General features: G+C 45.5%; 2 protein-coding genes across 4 annotated transcripts; one reads left to right on the forward strand and one right to left on the reverse strand.

Annotated features, from left to right (window-relative positions):
• Positions 1-249: 249 nt before the first annotated feature.
• On the reverse strand, positions 250-10,953 carry MRPL47 (mitochondrial ribosomal protein L47). 3 transcript variants are annotated; one of them, XM_084769407.1, is made up of 7 exons: positions 10,818-10,953; positions 9,340-9,491; positions 8,769-8,829; positions 7,109-7,205; positions 3,701-3,831; positions 2,451-2,546; positions 250-476 (listed from the first exon to the last, which is right to left on the reverse strand). In XM_084769407.1, exons 4-7 carry the CDS (start codon positions 7,178-7,180, stop codon positions 353-355), a joined length of 423 nt encoding a protein of 140 aa, XP_084625533.1. In that variant the 5' UTR covers positions 7,181-7,205; positions 8,769-8,829; positions 9,340-9,491; positions 10,818-10,953; the 3' UTR covers positions 250-352. The 3 variants fall into 3 exon arrangements, with proteins under 3 accessions (XP_084625533.1, XP_084625532.1, XP_084625531.1); XM_084769406.1 differs by lacking the exon at positions 10,818-10,953 and adding an exon at positions 10,409-10,643 and having other exon boundaries at positions 9,340-9,485; XM_084769405.1 differs by lacking the exon at positions 10,818-10,953 and adding an exon at positions 10,409-10,611.
• On the forward strand, positions 10,835-25,552 carry NDUFB5 (NADH:ubiquinone oxidoreductase subunit B5). The gene is made up of 6 exons (XM_084769409.1): positions 10,835-10,969; positions 19,101-19,189; positions 20,398-20,464; positions 21,729-21,790; positions 22,532-22,638; positions 25,354-25,552. Exons 1-6 carry the CDS (start codon positions 10,846-10,848, stop codon positions 25,472-25,474), a joined length of 570 nt encoding a protein of 189 aa, XP_084625535.1. The 5' UTR covers positions 10,835-10,845; the 3' UTR covers positions 25,475-25,552.
• Positions 25,553-27,352: the final 1,800 nt, after the last annotated feature.

Consider the following 27,352-nt stretch of genomic DNA (forward strand, 5'->3'; position numbering starts at 1 on the left):
GCCCAACAGAAGAGGACACCATGGGAATTGAACTCAGGACCTCTGGAAGAACAGCCAGTGCTCTTAACCTCTGAGCCATCTTTCTAGCCCCTAGCATCACATTTATACCAAGACATCAGGTGATACAAGCTGCTTAGAAGTCAGGACCTGTTCAGTGGAACTCAACCTGAACTCTGCCTGGTTGTGGTAGAAGCAACACTACATATCGGATTCATTAACATGACATTTTACCCGGAAGAACAACTGACGTCACTTGACAAGACCATTTCTTTATAAACTGCCTAACAGACATTCACATCAGGACAGACTACTATGCTTTGAGAACAGAGGAACTGGACTTCTGGATCTCATCTTAGACAGTACTTGTCTTCCGGTCTTTAGAGAGATGTGGGAACTTTGCCTGGAGAATCTTCTCTTTCTTTCTCTGTAAACTTTTCTTTCTTGCTTCAATGCGGACTTGTTTCTCAAATCTCAGTCTAGAATAAAAACATAACAGCAGCTTAGACAAAACCATTCTGTTAGCAGTGCTTGGTGTACATAAATCAAGTTTTAACAATGATCGCTACAAACAACATAATGGAAGTCAAACTATCAGTACCTGCAGAAATTGTGAAGAGAAGAAATGTACCATGTATTTAAAAAAAAGAAATTTATGTATTCAGTGCTCTGCCTGCATAAATGACAGAAGACAGCATAGATGACTTTATAGATGGTTGTGAACCACCATGTAGTTGTTGGGAATTGAACTCAGGAGTTCTGAAAGAGCAGTCTCTTAACCTCTGAGCCATCACTAGGCCCAGATTTCTTAACTAGGTTTTTTTTTTTTAAAGATTTATTTATTATGTATACATTATGATCAGATCACATGATAGATGGTTGTGAGCCACCATGTGGTTGCTGGGAATTGAACTCAGGACCTCTGGAAGAGCAGTCAGTGCTCTTAACCACTGAGCCATCTCTCCAGCCCTCTTAACTAGGTCTTAAATTTCAAAGCTGTAGGATCAACCCCAGAGGTGGGAATGAGCAAGGTGTTAGGAGACAGTAAAAGTTGTCACTGATGAAGGAGACATGCCCAACTGGGTGGTACAGTGTATAACTTTTGAGAGGTGGGGCTTAAAAGCCTTGAAAATCATGCAGCTGAGAGGATGGTGTTCAGTAAGGGGCCGTACTGGAGTAGACGGGGGAAAGAAGGCAGATGTGAAACAGCCCAGGAAGAATTTGAAGGACGGACTGAACCCACAACACTGGCATTCAAATACAGGTTGTTTCAGGGTCCACTGCACACATGCACTATGGACAAAAACAAAGTTATGTCCGTGCACACCAATCCCAGCAGGCCCATCTCAAGGCTGGCCTACAGCAGGTGCCAGGGCTACACATAGCAGATTAAAACACCAACAGGGAGCTGGTTTAGAGAGGAAGATGAAATTCGTTAATTCTAAGGTATATTAAACGCTTAGTGCTCATCTAAAAACTAAAATGGCTGGCGACGAGCCTGTTGCAGGCACCTGGACTACAGGAGCACTGCTTCCTGCAAGCTGTCCTCTACTTCACACATGACCATGCTAGGATAGTATGTATGTGCCCGTACACACATGCGCAAACTTATGAATTAAGTTCTTTAACTTTTGCTATGGATGAAGCTTTGGGGTATAAACATCAGTTTGTGAAAAGCCTTGTGGGGAGCAGAAAGGATCCCTGGCAGGTCTTGTACCCAGTCTTCTTGCCTTGACCTCCTCAGTGTTGGGTCACAGGTGTGCCAGCACGCCAGCTAGATTGCTTCTGTACTATGGGCATGACTTCAGTGTTTAAGTAGCTTTAAAAGGAATGTTACCTAGTTTCTTAAGTATCAGCTGGTGGCTCTTGGCAACTACGATTTTCTAACAGAAATACCCTATTCTCCCTGTCTCATGTAAACTGAATGCAGAATTTGCCACTGGAAACACTTGAGGTAAGAGCTTGCAGCACAGCATGATCTCAGAAAAAAACAAAAACAAAAACAACCCCCCCCCCCCAGACCCTGCCCCTTTCCATGAGGCCTGGAATAAGGAACTTGCACTCCTCGCTGCAGTTAGATTTCCCTCTTATTTTCAGACACACAAAAGTTATACAGCTTTCAAAGGGATACACACTAATAGTACAGTGACTTTATGGACAGTAAGATTTTATATATATATATATATATGACTTCAATTTTCTGCTTTTTTCAATCCAGTGCCTTTGTTGTGTTGTTTTGTTTTTTAGACAGAGTTTCTCTGTGTAGCCTTGGCTGTCCTTGAACCCACAGAGCCACACCTGCCTCCGCGTCCCTGAGTGCTAGGCTTTTTTTTTTTTTAAAGTGATGAAAACACATTACTTATGTGATAGAAGAAGCAAAGGTGTAAAATAAGCTCAGGTCACACGGCTCCTGGAGAAGGGAGGCTGCCTCATCATGAGGGCGTTGTGCTCACCTGACAAAGCGATCCACATAAGGCATTGCGAAGAACCGTTTCCTGTTGTATCTTTTATTTAGGTACCAAGGTATAGGCCACTGCTTGAATTTGTGCCTGCCAAAAAAGTGAAGTTATTGCTTTATACAAAATATTTGATACATTTTTACTTCATTTTTTCACTGTTTTCTAATTGGCCTCAAATTAATACAATTTAAAAAATTAGAAAATGGGGCCAGGGAGATAGTACTTGCCACCTGAATTAAATCCCTAAGACACACGTGAAGTGGACACGTTCCCTCTGCACCCCCAACACATGCACTACCATAGCACATACAAACATGCAAAGTAATACATTTTTTAAAATTATTCGAAAACATAATTAAAATTGCATGCTGGAGATTTTTCGACTAGAGCTACATCCCTAAATCCTTGGAAGTGTTTGTTTTGTTTTGTTCTGCTTTTTGTTTTGAGGCAGGGTTTCTCTGTGTAGCCCTGGCTGTCCTGGAATTCTCTCTGTAGATCAGCTAGCCATGGACTCAGATCTGCCTGCTTCTGCCCCCTGAGTGCTGGGATTAGAGCCCTGCGCCACAACTGTGCAGCTCCTTGGAAGAGTTTAAGGGAGAGGTTTTGGCAACATCTGTCTTTCTGCGTTGACTTAGATGGTTTCTATCAGGAGGGCAGAGATTCCCCATCAAGTGAGAGTGTGCTGCTTCTAAGGCGTTCAGATTGGGGAATGTCTACACACCTCAAGCTTCTCCACTTGTGGACTCATGTTTGAGATACTACAAGTCCGTGAGTTAGTTTACCCTGGATCCTCTGTGGTCTTTATTTCTCAGAGTTCAAACTGAATCTCAGATCCTTCTCAGGAAGAGGCAAGCTGTTCATTGCTTGGCCCAGGCTAGATGCTAGAGCAAGCAGCTGACCTTGTTACTCAGGAACTTTCAAGAGTCCAGGATCTTAGTGGGCGGGGTGGACCTGAAGTTAGCTCTGGGTCTTATAATCTGAAATTACATGGGTAGAGGTAGGTTTTTCTGTCAGAAACATCTAACTTTCATGAAAGTCCTATGATTCACTCAAGATAAGAATCCATGGAGAAGAGTTTTCTGGTCTAGAGTTTGTTTTACCAGACAAAGCAACCTTGGTGGCTATTTTGTGGGCTAGGGGATGGGGAGCTTGCATTACACGAGATCTCTCATACATCATAAAGATACTGGGAGGGGAACAAGGCAGCCGATCTCTATCTTCTAAGTCTCAGTGTGGTCATGTACCAGATGATGCGTCCGAAGATGTCCCGTCTCCAAGCACCAGGTCTTGGTTTTTCTTGGCCGGTCTGAAGAAGCCTTAAAGCATCTTCTCTCTCCTGGACAACTTTATCTAAGGCATCCATGGAGTCCACAACCTGGGATGAGAAGAGACAGCCAGCTGTAGCCATCACATACACCACACAACCTGGGATGAGGAGAAGACAGCCAGCTGTAGCCATCACACACACACCACACAACCTGGGATGAGAAGAGACAGCCAGCTGTAGCCATCACACACACCACACAACCTGGGATGAGAAGAAGACAGCCAGCTGTAGCCATCACACACACACCACACAACCTGGGATGAGAAGAGACAGCCAGCTGTAGCCATCACATACACCACACAACCTGGGATGAGGAGAAGACAGCCAGCTGTAGCCATCACACACACCACACAACCTGGGATGAGGAGAGACAGCCAGCTGTAGCCATCACACACACCACACAACCTGGGATGAGAAGAAGACAGCCAGCTGTAGCCATCACACACACACCACACAACCTGGGATGAGGAGAGACAGCTAGCTGTAGCCATCACACACACCACACAACCTGGGATGAGGAGAGACAGCCAGCTGTAGCCATCACACACACTACATTCCAAAAGAACTCATCAAGATTTACAAAGTACTGGAGAGATGGCTCAGAGGTTAAGAGCACTGTCTATTCTTCCAAAGGTCCTGAGTTCAATTCCCAGCACCCACATGGTGGCTCACAGCCATTTATAATGAGATCTGGTTCTCTCTTCTGGCATGCAGGCATACACGCAGGCAAAACACTGTATACATAATAAATAAATCTTTTAAAAGAAAGATTTACAAAGTAGGGAATTTATGTTTTTATTTAGAAACCACTTTCTAGTACATCCTAGGAAGCCCTTTGGCAGAGGTGTTTGACTTTCTATAGCTCGTCTGAAGTTTTCTTCCTAACTGGTTTTGAGCGGATGCAACTCTAGCACTCGCTGTTTGTTTGTGAATGCAGTGAGCTAAGGAGAAGCGACAAGCACGGCTGCCTTTGTCAGAACAAAGTCCATGCTTGGGTGTGACAGGCACTGTGTCCCCCAATTCAGCAGGTGTCCTGGCCTGCGGGGCAGCTCCTGCTCTCACAGGGAGGGAGGGCTAGGACTCCTAAGGTGCAACAAGATATTCCTACAGCATCTATTTGCTTCTATTCCATTTTTATTCACAGTTCTATGCTGGTTTTAATGTAAACAATATAGTGGTATAGTCGCATGTACTGGGTTAGAAATACACACACATACACACACACACACACACACACGCACGCACACACAATACACACACGCACACGCGCGCACACACACACACATGCACACACATGAAACCCTTGGCTGGCCTGGAACTTGCTATGTAGACCAGGCCTTGAACTCAGAGACCTGCCCGCCTCTACCTCCTGAGTGCTGGCATTTAAGGTGTGTGCCACCACACCCAGTCTATAAATCCTCTTACCTGAGGACTGGAACTTCAGCAGTCGACTTTCTCAGCGCTCTAAGCACTGAGCCACTGTGAGATGGGCATGTGGCTACCTCAGCATCTTAACACACACACACACTGTCTACACACATTGCTTCTTAGGATATCCCTTACAAAATAGCTGGGAAGACTAAATTTAAAGATAACCCCACGTAGCTCAAAGATGGGCAATTCAGACAAATGATTGTATGTCCTACTTGTCAGCTCATGCTCAGAACTTGTGCTACGCCCACTGTCACCGGTACTTTACAGCAGCTGACCTTCTGCACCTTCCCAGCCACTGAGAAGACAGAAGCAAGCTGTCTCCGAGGCTGCATACAACGTTCTCCTCCCTCGGAGGACTTCTGTAATCTGGCTACTGATGGCTTACAGTAGAGCGCACCCAGCCAAGGCAGGGCTGGGGCAGCTGAGCTCTCCTGAGGCTGTCGTCTACACTGCTGGCTCCACAGAGCGAGTCCTAGATGCTCACACCACAGCACATCAGCAGAGCAGCGCAGCGCTTAATGTTCAAAGCCTGGGCTTTGGAGCATTTTGGCTTTCAGGATAAGAACACTCAACTGGTATCCCCAGATTAGAAACACAAACTCCCCAACTAGAAAGACTACTACTGGCCCACAGCTTCTCAAAGGATCACCTGCCAGCACATACCAGTTAGCTGTACCCCACTCAAGAGACTTTTTAGTTTATAGATTTTACTTGGCCAAGAGTGTAGTTCAGCTAGTCTGTCTTCCTCCCCATGAGAACCACCAAACAGCCTCAAATTAAGGGAATGGCTGCATGTTTCAAAAACATCCATGCCATAAAATATAAAGACCCATTCTCTGCTTTAAAGGATCACAAAAACAGAAAAAGCATGATGCAAGATTTTCTTGCTATAAACGATATTGTTAGGATACTCAATACAAGGTAAATAATGCAAATGGATTCTATATCAGTGTTTGTTTCCTGACTTAAAAGTGTAATGGTTATGTATGAAGTGATGTTCAGAAATGTTTAAGTTTTATAGATAAAGAGACATGAAGTGGGGAAGGAGAATAAAGATGACTAGAGAGCCGTGGAAGCAGGGTGGGGCGTGGAAGCAGGGTGGGGCGTGGAAGCAGGGTGGGGCGTGGGCTCTGGACTGGTCATGGGACTTCCAGCACATCTACTATGACATAAAATCAAGTTTAAAAACTCAAAGTGAAACTCAACTCTCACCCGGTCACGCTGTCCATCCCATAAAGGAGAGGAACTGAGTTCACCTCTCTTGTCTGACTCTGCCAGGGACACTGTGGCCTTTCCTCCGTGTGCAGTGTGGTGAGAATGCTGATTCATGGGGAGGGGAGGGAAGTGGGCTGCAGTAAGGCTCAATACTACAGCTGCTACAAAGCTCAGCTCTGGCCTCACTGACAACATATGAACAAAAAATCAGGGGTTGACTCTAAAACAATCTCAGGGGAAAAAACCACAGCAAAATCACAGAAGAGCAAAACAACCCAGGCCTCCACATTAGAAAGTGGCTGTGTTGGTGGGGAGCAGCCAGACTGGAGCAGGGCATGCAATGCGATGGCTACTGTACTGCTGGGTTCTGGATCCTGAGCTTGGCCTCCATGGCTTGTGCCTGACATCCATGGCTGCCCCCAGAAAGCACTTCAATGGAAACTTACCGTACAGCCTGGCCATTTTACTCCCAGGGAGCTGCTCAAGATAAACACAAATAAATACCCATCTGTAGGTTGGAAGTCGCAACTGAGAATGAGGAGACAGCCAAGGCATACGACACTGTGACAGAAACACTCTCAAGAGACAGAAAGAAGGTTTGAGAGAACTGTAAGAACCATGTGCGCATTCCCTTTTGGCTGTTACCCCATGCAGGGCCTTAGCCCCACAAACCTACCTTTTCTAAGCGCTCTGGACTTGGCATTGGCAAACTCTGTCGCTTGGCCTCCTGCTCTAGAGTTAGAAGCATGTTTCTTTCCTTCAGAAGGACATACCTGCACCAAATACAAAGCCGTGATGCTACTCTATAGTGACTTCTTACATCAAAATGAAAAGCCCTTGAAAGCCCAGAGGTCCTTCCAAAACCTCACACCAGGCACCATTACAAAGAGCCGCCCTCAGCATCCTCAGGTGCTGCACTGTGTCCGGGAGCATCAGCCACAGTCCCTGCATGCCACAGGCAAGGAAGAGGAACAGTGCCCACTGAGCAGCCTGTCCATGCCTGCGTGCTGAGCCTTCCTCACAACCCTTGGAGGCTGGCACCACCGACTCCCTCTCTCTAATGCACACAGCTCAGAGCACTCGGGGTTATGATCATGGGTCACCTCAAACCCCTGTGCAAACTGTACCTCTAGCCTGCCACACTGTTTCTGATGTGGCTTACTGAGTTGGGGAGACAACATGTATTAGAACAGTTAAGGGATGGACACACACCTCCTCCAGCTCAGTGGTACCCAGGGAAAGCTTCTGAGTGATGGATTTAGGATGGAAGCAAACAGGGCAGCTGGACTCTGAAACACTGACCTGGCTGAGCTGGGGAAAGTGGGTGGGTGAAGACCTCAGTTTCAGAATTAAAGCAGTAGCAGTGGAGGGCAGTACAAAGAACCCGCAGCTTTCTAGTAGGAGCGACACAGTCGAAGGGGGAGGAGTGGAAGAAAATGTTGGTTTTAACATAGTGAGTCCTGAAACAGTCCTACATTCCACCTTTACCGATAACCCATAATAATAGCACTTTACTAAAACTTACTTTTCTGTAACAAATAAGCACAGTATGGGTGGGTTTTGTAAACTCTATGTAATTCTCTAATCTGTTACGAAAACTAATCCTTCAAATTAGGGGATAAAAAATTGAATGCCTGCTACAGTGCCCACGTGGGTGACAATTATGAGTGAGGTGGCCTGAGTGACAGCAGGTAAGGAGCTATCTGCCTGTAGGCACTACTCCACATACTGACCAGCACTGGCATACAGGCATAGAGGCCTAATTATTCCAGAGATGGCAAAGCCTACATATATTGTGTGAAACTCCCCCCAAACAAGTATGGCTTAAGCAAAACAGCCTGGGGCTAAATATTAGAATGCAGGATTTAGCAGGGACACATGTCATCCATTCTCAGTGGACATAACTTTCGACACCTCAGAAGGATAATAGGTCAAAGAAATAAAGTCATGGAAAGGGAATAAAAAGGAAGGCAGCCACTGTGAACGACTCTGTAAGATCTGGCCAGCGGCGAGCCTGTAGTCAGAGACATTATCTTTTGACTGTTCTTTTAGAACAGAAAAAAGAATCCTGCTTGAAATGGGACATTCCTTTTCTTCTGTTTAATAGTCCAAACAACCAAGGTGAGGAAAAAGAACTCACAGCATTTATAGCAAAAATGTAAACTTCCTATTACCTTTGACCTATGAAGTATCTGCCTTAGTGTAATACTCGGAAAAAAAGCTCATATGATTACCCACTGTACCATGAAAACAATCACTTGTCCAGTTCCTTATCACATGGGGTGCAGTTCTGACCCCACTGTTAACACGTAACATTTCAAATGCAGAACACTCACCAAAGTTTATGTAAGTCTTCGTTACTTTTGTTTCTTAGCTGCTGGCAGGTCCATGCGGCTCCTATGAGAATGAGAAATGTGTAACACTAAATGATGTTTCTAGATCTACGCCCCTGGCTAATTAGTCACTCTCAAAATAAAATCTATTTCTGTATCTGTAAAATGTATAACAGAATTACTATATTATATTGTATATGATTCAATTAAATAACATGAAAGTAGCAGTAACCTGATTAGTGACAACATTCAAAGACTGCTAGTATTTGTGCCAAATGCATTTTCATTCCCTAATGCCACTGCAAATTTTTTTAAATTATTAAACACACACACACACACACACACACACACACCAACTAAAATAAACCCAAACGTCATGTTACTCAACATTTTCAAGGTACCCTGCTTCTAAATATCCCACCAACTAGCCAAGGAAGTTTTATTTCAGTGACAAGAAATCCACTTGGAAATTGTAAGGAATCCAAAGGAAACTATAAAAAGAAATCCTAAACTGGGTAATTCTAGGAGGATGACGGGCTCAGTCAATTAAGACAGACCATTCTAAAAATCTTACCAGATTTGACTTCTTCTTTCCCCCAATTCTTTGGGTCATCAAAAAATTCTTCTAGTCCTTTCCTTGACAACGTGGTATGAAGCAATTTACACTGGAGAGAAGATGTGACGTGTGGTGTGTTCTTATGTAACAAACTAAGAGAAAACCTGCAACTGAACACAAGCAAATAATGATTAAAGTTTATTATGCTCGAACTTTATAAGCAAGAAACATTTTTTTAGTACAATGCCAAAATTTCTACACAAGATTTTTACCCCAGAAGCAGTAAGGTATTAAAATGCATTAGAAGGTACTTTTTATTGAAAAATTGCTACCCAATAATTTCACACAACATATTTATACAGTTATATATGTCTGTCTTTTTATTTAGTATTAGTGCATACGTGAGTACATGGATTCATGTGCCGTGACACACATGTAGAGGTCAGCAATCTCCAGTAGTCGGCTCTCTCCCCCCCTGTTGAGGCACAGTGTTTCTCGTTTATGATGCTGTGCCGAATATTCTCTGTTAGAGGTTTAAAAGCTCTTTTCTCTACCTCCTATCTGGGCATGGGAGTGCTGGGATTGCTGGTGTGTACAAGTCTGCAAAAGTTTTAAAAAGCTAACTTTCAGAGTTAGAGTTAATAACATAGAAGAAAATAGATGCATGCGCAGTAGCTATGTATTCCACCGGACATGGGTTGCTTCCTTCAATTAATCCGAGGTACTCTCCTGTTGACGAAGCTGTCCCTCACACTTGCAGAAACATCTTCTGCTATCCTCATCTTTAATAATATCGGACGAATTGTGTCCGAACCAGACGGTCCACGAATCCCTTTCTGTCTTACGGTCCACAGCACAAGACTCCTCGGAGCTGTCTCCCCTAAGCCACCCGGCCCGAGTATAGTGTCCGAGTAAACATCTGAAACTCCCCGGCCGCCGGACCCACGGCCGCAGCAACAGGGATGCGCCAGGGTGGGCGACTCCAAGGTCACTCCCCCTGTCTCCGAGGTGGCCTCAGTGCCCGAGCTCTGTTGCACTCAGCAACGAGCACCCACGGGCGGAGGCCGACATCCCTTTCCTCACTTACCCGGAGTGAGCAAGGGCTTTGGGATTTACTAAGGAACCGGCAGCCTTCAGGAACGCTGAGACTCCTCTACAAACACCCACTAGACTGGTCGCAGCCATGTTTCTAAAGTAGGCCCACTGGGTAGGCGCTACGTCACTTCCGCCGATGTGTGCGGATAAGTGAAGTAATTAGGAACACGCTTTGCCCTTACTAGACATGGCCGCCCCAACTGCTCTCACCCCAACCTCCCAATCTACCATAGAGTTTACGTCGGCTCTCTTCGCGTTCCCCAGCTATAATGTCGTCACGTTCGCCCGCGAGCGTCCACATACGAAACGTACAGGAACCCGCCGTTGCCCTCACTCAACATGGCCGCCTCCAGCTTTCGCCCTCACTGTTAAGATTGTCCCTCCCGGCTCCCGTTGCTCACCCCACTTCCTTCCGTGGCCGGAGTAGCCATGGCGGCCATGAGCCTGCTGCAGCGGGCTTCGGTCGCCGCGCTGACAGCGCTGGCTGGCCGCCGTGCTGGTACTAGACTCGGAGTCGGAAGTTTTCTCACACGGAGCTTTCCGAAGACTGTCGGTGGGTGCCGGCCTTGGAGACGCGGGTGGGAGGTGGGAGGGCTGTTTCCAGGTGACCTTGGGGACCTCTGAGGAAAGGAGCACGGACCACACAGTTGGCCCGGGGCGTCTAGAGGACACACCGCGCTGGCTGTGTGAGGAGCTGCTGCGGCAATCGGATGCGCTCGTTAAAGCTTAGCGTTAGCGCGCCGCACGTTGTCACTCGCCGTGCCGGTGCTGTTCACTTGCAGCCAGGCGAGACAGACATGGGAGCTGTCGCCCTTGTCTCCAAGGGCAACACACTCTTGGTTGTTGAGACAAGGTCTCGGAGGTTCGAGCATCTTCCGGCGTCTGTTCGCGTGTGCTGGGAGGTGCTGGGATTAGAGGCTTGCGCTACATCCCTTGGGCGAGGGGCAGTCAGGATAGATGGCACCGCAGCTGGTTCTAGCCCGCAGATAGGACGTTGCTGAGAAGTAGGCTCCAGGTGACAGCCCCATTTAGGCGCGCTAGTAACTACGTCCGTGGAGTTCACGATGTCTTAGGAGTCCACACGAAAATGCTTTGTTTGTTTTTTAAAAAAATACTATAGTGTTAGTGAATGTGCTATGCTGAGTGCAGCCCAGACTCTATTTGCTGTCTGTGGGCTATCTCGAAGTGGTTCTCAGCCTGTAGCTTGTGACTTCTTTTACAAGGGTCGCCTAAGATCATAGGAAAACACATATCTTTACATTATGATTCATGACAGGAGCAAAATCACAGTTATGAAGCAGCAACGAAAACAGTTTTATGGTTGTGGGTCACCATAACACGAGGAACCGTATTAAAGGTTCCTCGAATTAGGAAGGCTGAGAGCCACTGCTGTCTTAGAAAGGGGCCTAAAGAGCTCAGGCCCCATCAATCATAGTGTGGGCCTGGGAGCCTGCCTCAGATCCCTGTGCTTTCCAGAAGAGGACACAGAGCAGGATTCTGCATGCTCAGTAGTCAATCTGTTTCTCTCTCTCTCTAAAGACTCCCTAGGTTGCCAGTGAGGAAACGGATTCAATTAATATTAAAAATTATGTGCCACTCTACTAAGTTGGCACTAATGGTGGCAGTGTTTATCGAACATCTGCTAAGTGCCAGGCACTATTTTAAGTAGTTGACTTATTTAACCCTCTTGGTTAGAGATATACTGTTTATTTGCCTTGTGCAATACAGAGAAATAAAGAATGTACCCTTAACAACATTCTCTCCAATCTCCAGGCATCTGGGCCCATTTTATGCATTTTCTCCCAACCTAATTTTAATTATGCCACATTGTATAATGCAGCAGTATGCAAATGCTGGAAAGAATCTAAAATACCAGCAGGAATTTCTATTCCATGCAGACTCTATGTGCTAACACTACTTGGTCAAATCCTTTTGCAAACTATTTTTGTTGTTGTTGTTACAAATATCCCCACATATCCAAGTAGAGATCCCTCGAACCCTCCCCAGAGAGTGCTTTATGGAGTCTAGCTAAGCTGAGGTAAGACTCGCTGAGTCCTCTCTCTGTACCACTCTCCACTCCTGCAGTTGTGACAGGATCACAGGGAGACCAGGGGAGGCGTGCTGGCTGCTCGTTCCAGGAAGGACTGTTTCATGGTGTTGCTGCTTTCACGGGCACACCGAGTCCATCATGGCTGCCTGAAGGTTTTCATCTCTTCTGCCATCTCCTTGGGTGTCCTAGCAAGATTGTTAGTGCGTGTGCGCGCGCACACACACACACACACACACACACACACGCACACACACACACACATATACACATGCACGCACGCACACACACCAACTTCTTTTCTCTGGAGCTGGGCTGCCTAGATTCAAATCCTGGCTGTAGAATCTAAAAGCTCTGTGACCTTGAGCCCACACTTCTTGGAAGCTGACCTGGAAGGTCCAGATCTTCCTTTCCTTTTCTGGAAGCCGGGGAAGCCGGTCTTTGTAGACATCTTATAGAGCAGTTGTGGAGCATTTGGAGTCAGAATCACTTCTAGCACCATCACCCAAGCGTTAGACTATTCAAAACAGAGTAGAGAATGCAGCATGAGATTTACCCTTTGGTGCTGCTGGTAAATACTCTTGCATATACCAGCCAGCTGCGTTTTACCCCAGACTGCATCCCTAGCCCTCTTTTTCTTTACTTTGTACATTTCTGAGGTAACCTCACTAAGTGTTGCCCAAGCTGATCTTGAATACACTCTGTGTTGCAGGCTGGCTTTGAACCTGTGATGCTGCTCTCACAACATTCCAAGTAGCTGGTAGACTGTGATTGAATTTCTGAGAGGTGGAATTCCAATCCAAGGTCTTCCTGTCACTGAAGGTGTACCCTTGAAGGGGAAATTGGGGCACCAGCACTTCCTTTTTCCTCTTCCTGCCACTCGAAGGTGTGCAGTTTGTTCGGCCACATACTGCCCATCATGCTTTGCCACAGGCTCAAAGCAGCCAAATTCCCAGCTTGTGGACAGAAAACACTGGCTGCCTTTCTGTTCTAAAGCTAATATAGCACAGGTATTTCTCAGCGTGGAGGAAAGCTGAGGAGCAGATATGTGAGCAAAGTACTGTGACCTCAGAGAGGGGCTGTTGAGTGTGTAAGATGGACTTGCGGCTCATTTTACCAAGTGAAACTGGCAGCAGTAGGGTGTGGCTTTTCTGGTGTGTCTGGATGTCGGGCTTTTGGGAGAACGAGGTGTTGAGAGAGGGGGTTCAGAGGTGATCAGGACCTAATTGGAGTGGACACTGAGACACAGTGGCTAGACCCATAGAGGTCAGGGGACAGCTTGTGGGAATCAGCTCTTTCCTTCCACTGTGTGGGTCTAGGGGTCAAATGCAGGTTATCAAGCTTGGTAACAAATGCGCTTCCCTTCTAAACCACTGTCTTAGAATCACTATCAATTTGTCGCTGATATGTGATGAAAGACAGACAGAGGCAAGGAAGTGGACTTACTGTTTTGGCCCAGGTAACTAAAATGGTACTTTTAACTGAGGCTTTAAAGAAAGTCAATAAATGATCAGTTTTTGATTGTTTGAAACACAAACAGAAAGTTGCTACATTGTCTTAATCATGGCATCAGTTACAGTCAGCAAACTAACTTTGCTGAGTGATTTGCATATATAAGATCATTTATTAGAAGGGGCTGGAGAGACTACAGTTCTGTGGTTACTAGTGCCTCCTGTTCATCCAGAAGCCTCGTGTTCATTTCCCAGTGCCAACCACTGGAACTCCAGCTTCAGATGAACCCAGTGTCCCTGACTTCCACAGGCAACTGCACTCACCTGTACATGTCCACATTTACCTTAAAAAATTAATAAAAAAAATTTTAAATTATTTATTTATTTATTTATTCATTTATTTATTTTATGTGCATTATATGTCTGTGGGTGTCAGATTTTGGAGTTACAGACAGCTGTGAGCTACCATGTGGGTGCTGGGAATTGAACCCGGGTCCTCCAAAAGAACAGTCAGTGCTTCCAACCGCTGAGCCATCTCTCCAGCCCCAATAATAAAAATTTAAAAAATCGTTTATTGAAGACTTGGGCCTGTAAGCTGTGCTCATCCTTATGTTTCCAGAATGTGAGCAGGTGGCCCTCCCACATCAGCAGAGAGACCTCAGGGCTGTGGGGAGTTGATTTCAGGATGGCTGGTGGGAGGAGCAGTCATCAGGCATGTTAATAAGGTGTAACTGTTAAGCAGTTGGGTAATTGTGTGTTAAGAAAGAGGATGCAGTTTACTTTGCTAGCCTCATTAATATTCCTCCAATGTAGCGAGACCAAGCTTTCTCACATCATTCTTTTTGGGGGTGGGTGGGTGGGGCAGGTGGTGGTGGGGGGGATGAAGCATTAATACAGGTCTCACTGGGTAGCCTTGGCTAGCCTTGAACTTATGACTTTCCTCCAGTCTCTGCCTCCACCTCTCAAGTTCCTGTTTTGGTTTGTTTTGCTATACAGTTGTAATGACTGTTCATTGAAGCCGCATATAATTTAGCCTTCCACTGTTCTCTGATTGAGAAAGGTGCGCACTGCCTCCTTTGAGTAAGTGTTGTAAACTGTGAGGACTTAAGTGATCCCTGCTAACATTCAGTTAAGAGCTGTAAATTCAACATTGCTCATGCAACCCCTGCCACTTGTTAGACACTGAAGTTTGCTGGAGACACTGACTGGGCTACATATATTGTCCTCTGACCCTGTGAGCTTTCACAAATTATTAGGGCTCACATTTTTTGCATTAAAGGAAAGTATTAAGTGATGCTCAAGGGAAAAGCAGGAGACCCACACTTTTTGGGTAAATCAGAAAAGAGCTGTGGTAGGAGATGATACATAACCCCGAAGGGTGAGGTGTGAGCCAGGCAGGCGGAGAGCCCAGGGCAAGCGAGGAAGAGCGGAGCACAAACCCAGGAGACAGAACCGTTTTGTTGGGGATCCTTGTCTTGTCCTTTTATTATGTAGCCTTGGCTGGGTTGTTCCTGTGTAGATCAGGCTAGACCTAACCTGCCTCTGGCTTCTGATGGCTAGACCCTTAAGCTGTGTGCCGCCATGCCCCACCTGACTTGGGGATCTTTGTCTTGGCAAGCCATAGATGAACTGGGAAGGAGTCTTTATTTGAGGATAGGGCATGCGATCAGATTCTCTGAAATAAGTGGTGTGGCCCTCGAGGCACAGCTGTATCACACGAAATTTTTATATTGCATTGTGGATACTTGAACAACTGCTCTGAAAAATTGCTGAGACAGTTCAGTTTTATCTTCAGCCCCCAAATTTCTAGAACCCAGGACCACCTGCCGGGGAAATGGCACCACCCACAATGTGCTAGGCACTTCCCCTTCAATCTCTAGGTAAGAAAATGCCCTACAGGGGCTGGAGAGATGACTGATTGGTTAAGAGCATAAGCTGCTCTTCCAGAAGATCGAGTTCAATTCCCAGCACCCACAGGGCAGCTCACAACTGTCTGTAACTCCAGTTCCAGGGAATCCAACACCCTCATACAGACACACATGCAGGCAAAATACCAATGTACATAAAAAGTTAAAAACATTATTTTTGAAAAGAAAAAGAAGATGCCCTATAGCCGGATCTCTTTTTTTTTTTTTCATTATTAATTTTGTTCTTTTTTAAAAAAAATTTTTAAATGTCTGTGATTTACATGTCATGCACCAAAATCCCTCTCCTCCCCCCAGTAAAATAAAACAACCAGACAAACAAAAAAATCTTGTCACAGAAGCCGACAGTCGGATCTCGTGGAGGCATTTTCTTATCTGAAAGTTCCCCTTCTCCAGTGACTGTAACTTGTGTCGAGTTGGTATAAAGCTATCCAGCACAGGCAAAACCACTGCAACCAACTTCCCCCAAAGTGAACAGTGTTGTCCTCAGCTTCACTGTCCTGCTCAACTGGCACTTTGATCTGGGCCTCTCTCTCCTGCTGACTCTTTCTTTGCTGCCCTCGTGTGTTTGAGATCCCTTGACTACTTACCTACTGTTTTTCTCCCAGTAGGATCTGCACTCATCTTGAACCTGCACACAGTGAGCATTTTGGTCTTTAGTGAATTGGCAAATGGTTTGTAGTATCATGTTGGCTCTGTTTCTTAACAATTAAACTTTATTATACAACCCAACTAGCTTACACAAGAGGGACAGAAGGTTAAAGGGACAGAAGAGTGAACCTTCCGGTATCCGTTCCACAGGATGGGTCCTTAGGTGTCTCTGGCCTGTGCTCTGGTCTGGCTTTGTTCGCTGATCCTCAAGTTCGGTCTGAACCTGCTGCCCATCTCTCTTCTCCACCTGTCTCACTCGTGAAGAAGGGCGGTCTCTTCCTCCCATTGAGGGTCGATTAGAAACACAATAGTCCAGGTGGAGTCCCCAGGTCCCCTTCCTGAATTCCAGGCCCAGGATGGCTCCACCCAGTCTATCTCAAGGTTAATCTCAGGGAGTATCCATGGTGTGTCCAAGGGCAAAGCCCGCCAAGACTGCTTTCCCCTGTGACAAAGCTTACAGTCCTTCCCACAGTATCATCCAGCTGATGGAAACTTTTAAAAAGGTTTTTGAAAAAAATGTGAGGGTCTCTTTGTTGTTTTTAACAAAATCTCAGCATTGGATTTACCACTAACGATTCAGGAGCCAGATGGTGGGGTGAAACCCTGCTAGCTCAGAGAGGCAGAGAAAGCATCCAGCTGACCTTCCTCCTCAATGAATGTCCCAAAATGAAAAGGAAACCTCCTTTCCCATGCTTTCTCAAAAAACCGTCACACTCATTGCCCCTCCCTTCTGCTTCCTGTGCATCTCTCTATCCATCCTCCTGACTTCCTCTTACTCTCTCTGGTTTTTCTATGTCCACTCACTGTCAACTGGTTGCTTGCCTTTGACTTTATTTAATCTTGTTTACAATATTCAAGCAGAAAGCTCTTGGCTTCAGGGTGTGTGCTAGGGCTAAGCCCCAGTAAACAACACCATCTTGGGGTTCACAGTGATTAAATAGCCTGCAATATCTCTTATCTTGTCACTTCTGGAGTGTTAGCAGTATGCTTTCTAGTTGGTAAGTTCGTGCCCATGTCAGAGTCTCTTGTGAATTAACTTCTAAACCCTGTTAGCTGCCACAGATGGTGCCCACCTTCAAAGCTTGGGTAGGTAAAGGTGACAGGGATAGTAGCAGGTAGAGATGGACCTCTGTATCCATGCAGCAGCACCCTCAGGCCCAGCCAGCTACGGTTTGAGAGTATTTGGAACAATAAACTGCTCCTGTACCCTGACACTACAATACAGTCATGGCTTACATGGCATTCACTGTAGTCTAGAAACTAGAGCATATAGGAGAATGCGTGTGGGTTACAGAGCTGTCATTTCACTTAAGGTCCTTGATCATCTGGAGGTTTTGGTATCTAGGGGACCAGAACTTAGTTCCTCATGGATACTGACGATTGTGCACTTCCTTGGGTGTGCGGCATGTCAAAGGGAGCATGGCATCTGCTGAAACAGCATCATCTTCCTGCAAGATAGATGTTCTGTGGTCCTGAAGGGAATGGGGAGTTCTAGACGTTCATTGTGAATGAGTGGCACCATTCTTTCCTGTGTCTGTTAGTGTTGCCACCTAGAGGTCTTGGTTGGGTTCATCTTTGCTGTTAAGACTGCAGTGAGCATCTGACTAGCAATACAGTCCTGGGCATAGAGTGCTGAAGGTGAGTCTGTCAGCTTCAGGGAAGCGGAGCAAAGGAAGAGGACCCAGCAGTCGCAGTCCACCTCCACGTCTCCCCACACAGCTGGATCCGTTTCAATCTTCACTTAGAGAAGGAAGATATTCCTAGTCAGAAGTGACTTACAGATAGATTTGTGTGAAGGATGGGGGAATAGCCTGGGGGTGGAATGTCTGGCTAGCATACACAGGCCCTGAGTTTAACTGAGTGTGCACATACGCATGCACGTGCACACACACACACACACACACAATTGAGTGTGTAGTCTGTAATAACCAATTTCCTCCTGGAGATTGGAGTAGATAAGTACAGGTGCTGTGCATCTGTGTTACAGCAGTGCTCTGCCTTCCACTTTCTTGTGTTAGGAAACATGGTTCACCTTTCTGCTCCACCCCTACCCCACACCTTACTCCCGGCAGCTTTAGCACGTTTGTTTATTGTAGGGGAAGCGAGGTGAGCAGCTTGTTGGGAGCCTGAGCCCCCACCCTTACTCCAAGGTACACTGACAGACTGCTCGGTGTTCGTCCAGTGAGTTCAAATGAGGAGCAGCTGCAGCTGTGCACTTAGCAGCATGTGTGAGGGAGGACCGGGCCTCAACATGCTCCCTGCTAATCATTAAAAGAAAATAGCTGGGCGTAGTGGTGCACGCCTTTAATCCTAGCACTGGGGAGGCAGAGGCAGGCAGATCTCTGGGAGTTCGAGGCCAGCCTGGTCTACAGAGTGAGTCCAGGACGGCCAAGGTTACACAGAGAAACCCTGTCTCAAAAAACGAAAACAAAACAAAAATAAAGAAAGAAAAGCAGCAGCAGCAGCAGCTGTACTTAAGAACAGCCTGTAGTCTCTGAAACGTGCCCCACCGACCCTGATGTGCAAACAAAGCACATTAACTCACACAGATCCCGAGGTCTTCTCTGCCCACCCCTGAATGAGCCCTGTTAAACACTTTTATGTTTCCAGCTCCCGTGCGGCACAGTGGGGACCATGGCAAGAGACTGTTCGTCATCAAGCCTTCTTTATACTATGACACTCGCTTTTTGAAATTAATGGTGAGTTGAAATGTTCTTAACAGTTCTTACAGTTCTATGAGGAAATATCTTTCACTTTAAAATTACTGTTTTCCCCAGAGGATATAGAGATTGGGTGGTGAATATTTTAAGTTAACTGGAACTGTTATTTAAAACAAGGATTCACTGGGACTGCTGGTCAAGTGGCGGCCATTTCTTCTGCTCAGGGTCATGCCACTTGAAGTCCCATGTGCCTTTCCTCTTCAAGTAGAAAAATCTACAGGATCAGGTGGGCTGTGTCTGCTCAGTGCATGTCTGTGTCAGCCCCTGTGGTCTGCACCAGTACATGAAAACCTGCAGAGACTTCTAATGGAGCAGCTCTATTGGGGATGTGGATTTTTTGTTGTTGTTGTTGTTTTGAGACAGGGTTTCTCTGTGTAGCCTTGGCTGTGCAGGAATCACTTTGTAGACCAGGCTGTCCTCCAACTCATAGCAATCCACCTGCCTCTGCCTCCCTGAGTGCTGGGGTTATAGGTGTGCACCACTGCACTCTGCTGTGATTTTTATGCTACCTGGGAATGTTGATTTTAAAGTGATAGCCTTAATTTATCAGTAGCGTAAATAATTTTGCTTGTTTGCTGCTTGTCTGTATCTCATGATCCAAAAAATACCAACCAGAGGCTTAGAAAGAGGGTTGTTTGGATTCTGCCATTGCGCCTGTGATGCTCAGCAACAGAGCTCTGGCCATCTGAGATGCCCCTCCTTCCCAGGGTGTGCACTGCTGCTCCTTAGCCCCCTCCCCTTTTAAATTTGGCATAGATCCCATGTTATCCCAGGCTGGCCTCAAACCTCAAGGCTGTCACACTCCTGTTCCTCCTGTCTCCACCCCCTGAGTGCTGGATTCCCAGATGTGTACTGTCACACCTAGTGAGTGTGATCTTGCTGGGACCAACTCCAGTGACGTTCAGTGGCTGAAATGCTATTATTTTCACACTTTGTTCTTAATACAGAATTTTCTTTATTGCGTTTCTTTAACCAAGAAGTCAAAAGTCATTTCACATATATTGTACTGTTCTAAATAGTGTGTCTAAAAACCAAATCAGAGGAATAGGACAGAAATCAGGGATTTCGTTCTGATTCCCAACTTGTTATGTTTGTTCAGCAAGGATAGAAGAAATCAAATGAGGATAATTTTGGTAAGAGAAGCAGGAAAGACAATGAGAAAAAATCTTTATGTTTTTTCCTCACAGAAATTCTACATTTTGTTGACTGGGGTCCCGGTTATGATTGGCATAACGCTGGTGAACATATTTATTGGTAAGTCCTTCAGCCAGCCCACATTCCATGTGGTGATAACATTTGTGAACAAGCATACAAAAATTTAAAAAGGAAATTACGAACATTTACATTAGGTACTTTGGCATTGCTGTAATGAACACCTGCCACAGCCCTTCTAAGGAAGGGCGCTTTGTCATGGTTTCACAGAGACTTTCAGGAGGAGTGGGTGGGGCACTGGGAAGCAAAGGAAGCTTCCGGGAAACAGGGTGGGCTTCACTTTTAAAGGCTGCTATAAGTCACCACTTTCTCCCTCCAGTCCCACATCCTAAAGGCTCTGGGACCTTTAAAGTAGCTCTGAGCATATGGAGGGCATTTCTACAGGAGGTGGCTGCTGACGCCTCATCTTCCTTCCGCTGTCTTAGTCACTGTTCTGTTGCTGTGAAGAGGCACCATAGCCAACTCTTGTAAAAGAAAGCGTTTCATTGGGAGCTTGCTGACAGAGCATTTCATTAGGGCTTTCCGAGCATTAGCCCGTTATCATAGTGGGGATCATGGCAACACGCAGTAACTAAGAGCTACATCCTGCTCCGTAAGCAGAGAAGCTGGGCCTGGGGGGGCTTTTGAAACCTCAAAGTCCATCCCCAGTGACACACTTCCTCCAACAAGGCTACAAATCCTCCTAATCCTTTCAAATAGTTGTGCTCCCTGTAACGAAGCGTTCAACTATATGAGCCTATGGGGCCATTCTTATTCAAACCAGAACATCTCCTTTTCCAAAGTTAGCTTTGACAAACTGGATCAGGAAAATAGAGGAACAGTAGAGTGTGGAAGAGAGAATGCAAGAGACAGACAGACACATACAGAGACAGACAGACAGACAGAGAGAGACAGGCACTGACTGAGACAGTCTTGAAATTCATCCTGGAGTCTGCACGCATCTAATGCCCACAAGGTCTTCTAGACAGTATCTTAAAATGCTGACATTTTTTGAATCTTAGACTATTTTGTCTGGAGGATTTACAGGGGAGCAGAAAATAAAATAAAAAACACTGTGTCCTTCATTATATCTTGTTATATAAGAACAGAATAGGCAGCTCTGCTGAGATGCTGGGGGTCCTGTCTTACACTTAGAAGATGGACGGCTGATGGGGGACTGATCTTCCCCCCATGAGTTTAGTACCACAGGAAGCAGCCTTGGAACCACGAGAAAGTGGCCTGCGATGTGCTGTGGAGGAGCTGGCGTGGCGCTGGCGACACAGGCTCTCTGTGCTGACCTAGCGCTGTCATCATTCTCCCTCACTAGGTGAAGCTGAACTTGCAGAAATCCCAGAAGGCTACATCCCAGAACACTGGGAGTATTACAAGGTTTGCACAGCTCGTTAAAATTCTTACTGGGTATCTTGTTAATATTGTGGTAAATTTCTTAGTTAGGTAATTATGACATCATTTTGTATTGTTTTTCACATCAAATGGATGATACATTTTAAAATATAACTTATTTTATATGGTTAGGAGTTTTGCTTCAATGTACGAATGTGCCCCACATGTGGCTGGGTACCCATGGAGGCTATTGGAGGGTGTCAGAGCCCCTGGAATTGGAATTAGCGATGGTTCTGAGCTGCTGTGTGGGTGCTGAGAATTGAGCCCAGGGCCTCTGCAAGAGCAGCAAGTGACCTAAACTGCTGGCCCATCCTTCTAGCCCACAATATTTAAAAAATTTTTGAAAGTAGCAATTCTTGGACTTTTTTCACTAAAAAATTATGTTAAGCTTTATAGGTTAAATAAGCAGAAGATATGCTTATTTTTGCAGTCTAGTAAAAAGGTCTTTGGATCAGTAGAATTTGGTCGCCTCTTGCCTCTCCCCTGAGCTGCAGTCCTTCAGTGCAGTGTGGAGAGCACAGAGGCTTGGAACTGAGGCAGACTGGTCAGACGCTGCCACTTAGGTGCTTATCTCAAAAGTGGGGTGAAAATAGCGTGAACCTAGTGGTCAGAGTGATGTAAACCCACGAAGCTGTTGCCGTGTGAATGGTCATGTGAAGCAGTTGTCACCCAGAAGAGTGACGCTTCCTTCAGAAGGTAGCTGATTTGAAACATACCTTCTCTTAGCATCCAATATCAAGATGGATCGCCCGAACTTTCTATGATGGTCCTGAAAAGAACTATGAAAAAACCCTGGCTGTGCTCCAGATCGAATCTGAAAAGGCTGAGTTACGGTAGGAGAACGGGGTGTGGAGAAAACGGTCTCAGAACCTAGATGCCTGTGTGACACACGAGGCCGGGGAGAGGCTTGCTTGGTAGGGGGACTTGGTTACTGACTGGGGAGATGACAGCTCCTATTGAAAGGATCTCTCTGTCTGTTTCTTTAGTGGTTATGGGTGTGTGTCCCTGTGTGTCCCTGTGTGTCCCCGTGTGTGCAGGCTCATGGATGCCAAAAGGGCATCAGACCTTCTGGAGCCAGAATTACAGGCCTTTGTGAGCCCCCACATACGAGTGCAGCACATTCGCCAAACTGCTGAGCCGGCTCTCCAGCCCTGAAAGAAACTTAAATGAGCACACAGCAGCCATGCCACCTCATTAGAAACCACCATGTAGAACGACTGGAAGCCACTTTATGTAACCCTGTGTGCCTCTTTCTAGAGGGAATTTATCAGTTAAAAATCTTTTCTAGTATGAAGCGACGTGAGTGTAGATCCAACCGTTTACAAACACTGCTCACCCTGTGCCTCAGATTATGTTCTCCCTGTGGAGACACACACCTTCAATACTGTGTTACTCTCGGGCCAGGGTGTGCCTTAGTTTTGGTTGGTTGTTTTTAGTTTTTGTTGTGTTTTGTTTTTTGTTTTTTCTGTTTTGTTTTGTTTTCTTGGTGTGTGTCTGTGTGCAGGTTTTTGTGCATGCTAGTGTGTGTGTGTGTGTGTGTGTGTGTGTGAGAACACAGCATTATATAACCTATGGAAGGGAGAGAGCAATCTCAGGTATTGTTCTCATTCTCTATTAACCCGTTTTTTTGTTTTGTTTTTAAATTTTGAGACAGGGTCTCTCACTGGCCTGGAGCTTGTCACGTAACTAGGCTGGCAGCTGCCTAGCAAGCTCTAGATTCTGTTTCTACCTCCGAAGAATTGGGATGTGAGCCTGGATGATTTTATATGGGCTTTGGGATTGAACTCCTCTCCTTGCAAGGCTAGAACTTTACTGACTGAGCCGTTTCCTCAATCTTGTTTTGTTTTGTTTGTCTGTGTCTTTGTTGCTGTTGCTGCTGTTGTTGTTTGCTTCTTTTAAATTTAGATTTTTGTTTTTATTAGAACTTTCAGGCCAGATGCGGTAGCACACGCCTTTAACCCCAGCACTGGGGAGGCAGGGGGATCTGTGGTCTACAAAGTGAGTTCGAGGATAGCAAAGGCTACACTGAGAACTCTGTCTTGAAAAACGAAGGGGGTGGGGAGGGAAGGAAAAGAACATTCTACGTGAGACTGTATTTACATAATTTCTACCTCCTTTCTTTTCCCACCCCAATTCCTCTTCCTCCCCCTTCAAATTTATGAACTCTTCCTCTTTAATTACTATACTTGCACATTTTGTTTGATTTTATTTAACAGAGTAGGAAAAGGCAGGATCATATTTAGTCCTTTTTAAAAAAGTTGAGTAAATGCACTCTTTAAGCCACACTTAGACTAGAAAGCTGGCCAATGCTTAGAAAGTGAATTGGGTATCTGTGCATTTTTGCTCATAAAAAGATGAATATGTGTGCTTTAGAAGGTCAAGGGTTGGCCTTGGGTGTGGAGTTGAGAAGACATTTTTACAGTCGAGATCACTTAGATTAAAGACGTGTGAAGACAGCTGAGTGGGCTCTGAGTTGATGTTTTTCTTGGCTCTGATTTTTCTCTTCTGTTTTCTTAATAGCTGACTATCTAATGCAGGCTATTCAGTTTGATGCTGGTGAGGGGACTCCACTTCCTGTGGAATCGTTCCCTCTCCTAACAATGGTAGCAGCAATATTAGGCAGAGAGCAGCAGATCCTCCAAAAGGGCAGGCATATCACCCTGAAGCAAGGGACCCTTGCATGGGCATATTAATAAGCATTCTGTTGCAGTTAACATTGAAAGGTGGGAAGGCAGAAAAGCAATGTCACAGAGCCACAGAGCAGGGCCTGTGGAGAGAATTGATCAATATAAGTGATGCTTTAGCTACATGAGCAAGATGATAAAAGTCACAAGTCCCAGACTTTGCTTGTATGTATGTGGCAGATGCCTGCCTCCATGTTGCTGTGTGCATAAAAGCCAGACTGTCACATATACAGTGATTAAATCTGTAGTTGGGATTGTGGGATTCCTTTCTTTTTTCATACATTTTTTATGTATGAAATGATGGCTTTCCTGGTGGTATCTTCTTAAATGTATTTTACTCATCCTCACCTCCCTTTCCCTTCTCTTCTCCTCTCGTCTCCTTCCTGTTGATCTCTTCCTGCCCTCCTCCCTCCCTCCCACTGTTCCCTCTCTGCCCCAGTCACTGTCCATCTGCTTTTATGTCCTGTGTATATCTGTCTGTATCAGAATGTAGTGAAATCTGCATTACACATAGGAGAGGACATGTTATACTTGTCTGGCCTTATCATTTAGCATGATGACCGCCAGCTTCATGCATTCCTCTGCATATGGCATGATTTCATCTTTCTTTGTGACTGAATAGAATTCCCTTGTGTACATGTACCACACTGTCCTATCCATTCATCTGTTGATGGGCAGCTAGGCTGCTTCCGTATCTTGGCTGTTATGAACAGGGACATAGATGGTCAGCGTGCTGACTTAGGCCATGTAGCTGTGTCCTGAGGTGGTTCTGTTTTGTTTCTGAAAAACCCCTGTGCTGACTGCCATCGTAGCTGCACCTGCTTATGTGTCCTATTGACCCCGTTATTCTTCCCTTTGTTGCAGGTTAAAGGAGCACGAAGTCCGAAGACTGATGCGTTCCCGGGGTGATGGACCCTGGTTTCAGTACCCAACCCTTGAAAAGGATTTCATTGATAATTCTCCAAAAGCGACTCCTGACAACTGATGACTTGTGTGTCTAAGAACAGCATGTTCTTCTAGTAGAAATAAATAAATAAATAAATAGTCTGTATTTTTACTCTGATACACACAAGCTGCTGTGGCTGTTTCTTCATGTGGTTCAGGTAATGTACTCCATGTGGGCTTTTCAGCTTCATCTGTTGAGATTTACAGGGTAGTAATAAAAGCTGGCAGTCTGGGAATTTGTGAATTGCTAAAGTGACACTGTGGATAAGCTGCTGCTGCCGCCGCCTTTGGCAGGTGGAAGATGCAGTGGCCCTGTGAGTGTTCAGGAACTGTAGTGTCTGTACCACTTTGCAGATGGGCATTATTTGGGACTGTGGAATTTTAAGTTACATAGGAAATAATGAACCAGCCATATAAAAATGTTAGCACCATAATAAACAAATTTTAGTAAACTAGTTTGGAGTTTATGCTGTAAAACCTTGCTTTATTCTGGGGGTACATGCCATTCTTTCTAAAACTACAAGCACAGACGGACATGTGCACACAAACAGTGGAGGCACAGTCACTAAACTTCCTTAGAGTGCTATTTTGTAGACACTGAAGGTGCTTCCTTAAGGCTGGCTGCTTTCTTACTGGTACTGGTGTGTGAACCCAGAGCCTTCAGTGGGCTAAACACACACTCACCTCGGAGCCACAGCTGCAGTCTCTAGTGTGTGTTTTTACTTTTAGATCCTTGGAGAAGACTGACATAGGGCTGAGGATTTTGAAACGCTACAGAGTGCTGGCCTAGCATGCAAGAATCCCTGGGCTTGGTCTCCAGAACTGCATGAGGTGTGAGTGAAAGCTAACTGTTGGGTGGCATTTAGCAAGCCTTTACTGTCTGCTGGGCACAGCATCAAAACATTGCCTCTTCTTACATCCTTTCCAGAATCGTCATATCAAGTCCTCTCACTCTGTTTTACAAGAGGATTAGAGACTCAGATGTGTTCAGTAATAGCCGTGCAATCCTAGCAACCTGTGTTTGATCCCTGATCCCGCTGTGGAAGGAAATAACTGACTCTTGAAAGTTTTCTGGACTTGTATGTATGTGCCATGTCTCATTTGGCTGGTACTCAAACACACGTGATAATAAATTTTGAAAAATCATCCCCCAAATATTTATACTTACACACACACACACACACACACACACACACACACACAGAGGAGAGAGAGAGAGAGAGAGTGAGAGAGAGAGTGAGAGAGAGAGAGAGTGCTTAAAATTAGGTATTATGTCAAGAACAGCACATAGTCTATTTTTAGGTATTAATGATTGTCATGCAGTTCCTTCTCAGGGCACAAAACAGCACATACATTTAAAAACAATTGTCATGAGCTCACTTGGCACACTTAAATGGACTGACAGCTCTGACAAAGCTGCCTAGTTGGGCCAACTGTTGCCACAGACACTGGAATGAAAAAGGACTAGACTCCAGTGAGAGGATTTCCTCAGTAGGCCAGGGAAGAATGTTTTCTCGCCTCCTGTTGCCAAACATGTTACCAGGAGTCAGGTCTGGGCTGGCTCTTATTCAAAGAGTTGATTTAAGGGCACACACAGTTTCAAAATCAGCAAGGTGACTTTGTTTAAAGCAAGGTGACGGATCAGGTCAGATACATTATTGAGACTGACAGCCTGCCACACGAGAAAGGACACTCTTTGTGTCTACTTTTTATGGGGTTCAGAAATAAGAATTCAGTGACTAGGGATGTAGTTTAGTTCTTTATTTTGATTGCCAGACTTGAACATGTCAGTAATATAATCAATGGGCATGTTTCTTCCATGATGTATATCTGATTTCAGTCATATGCATATCAAATTATGCCTAGGCATGAGATGGTAAATAGCAAGATCTTCCTAAAAGCTCACTTAGAGGACAGT

The sequence above is a fragment of the Acomys minous genome (assembly GCF_964271855.1).
Source record: "Acomys minous genome assembly, chromosome: 19".
In the NCBI taxonomy this organism is placed as follows: Eukaryota; Metazoa; Chordata; class Mammalia; order Rodentia; family Muridae; genus Acomys; species Acomys minous.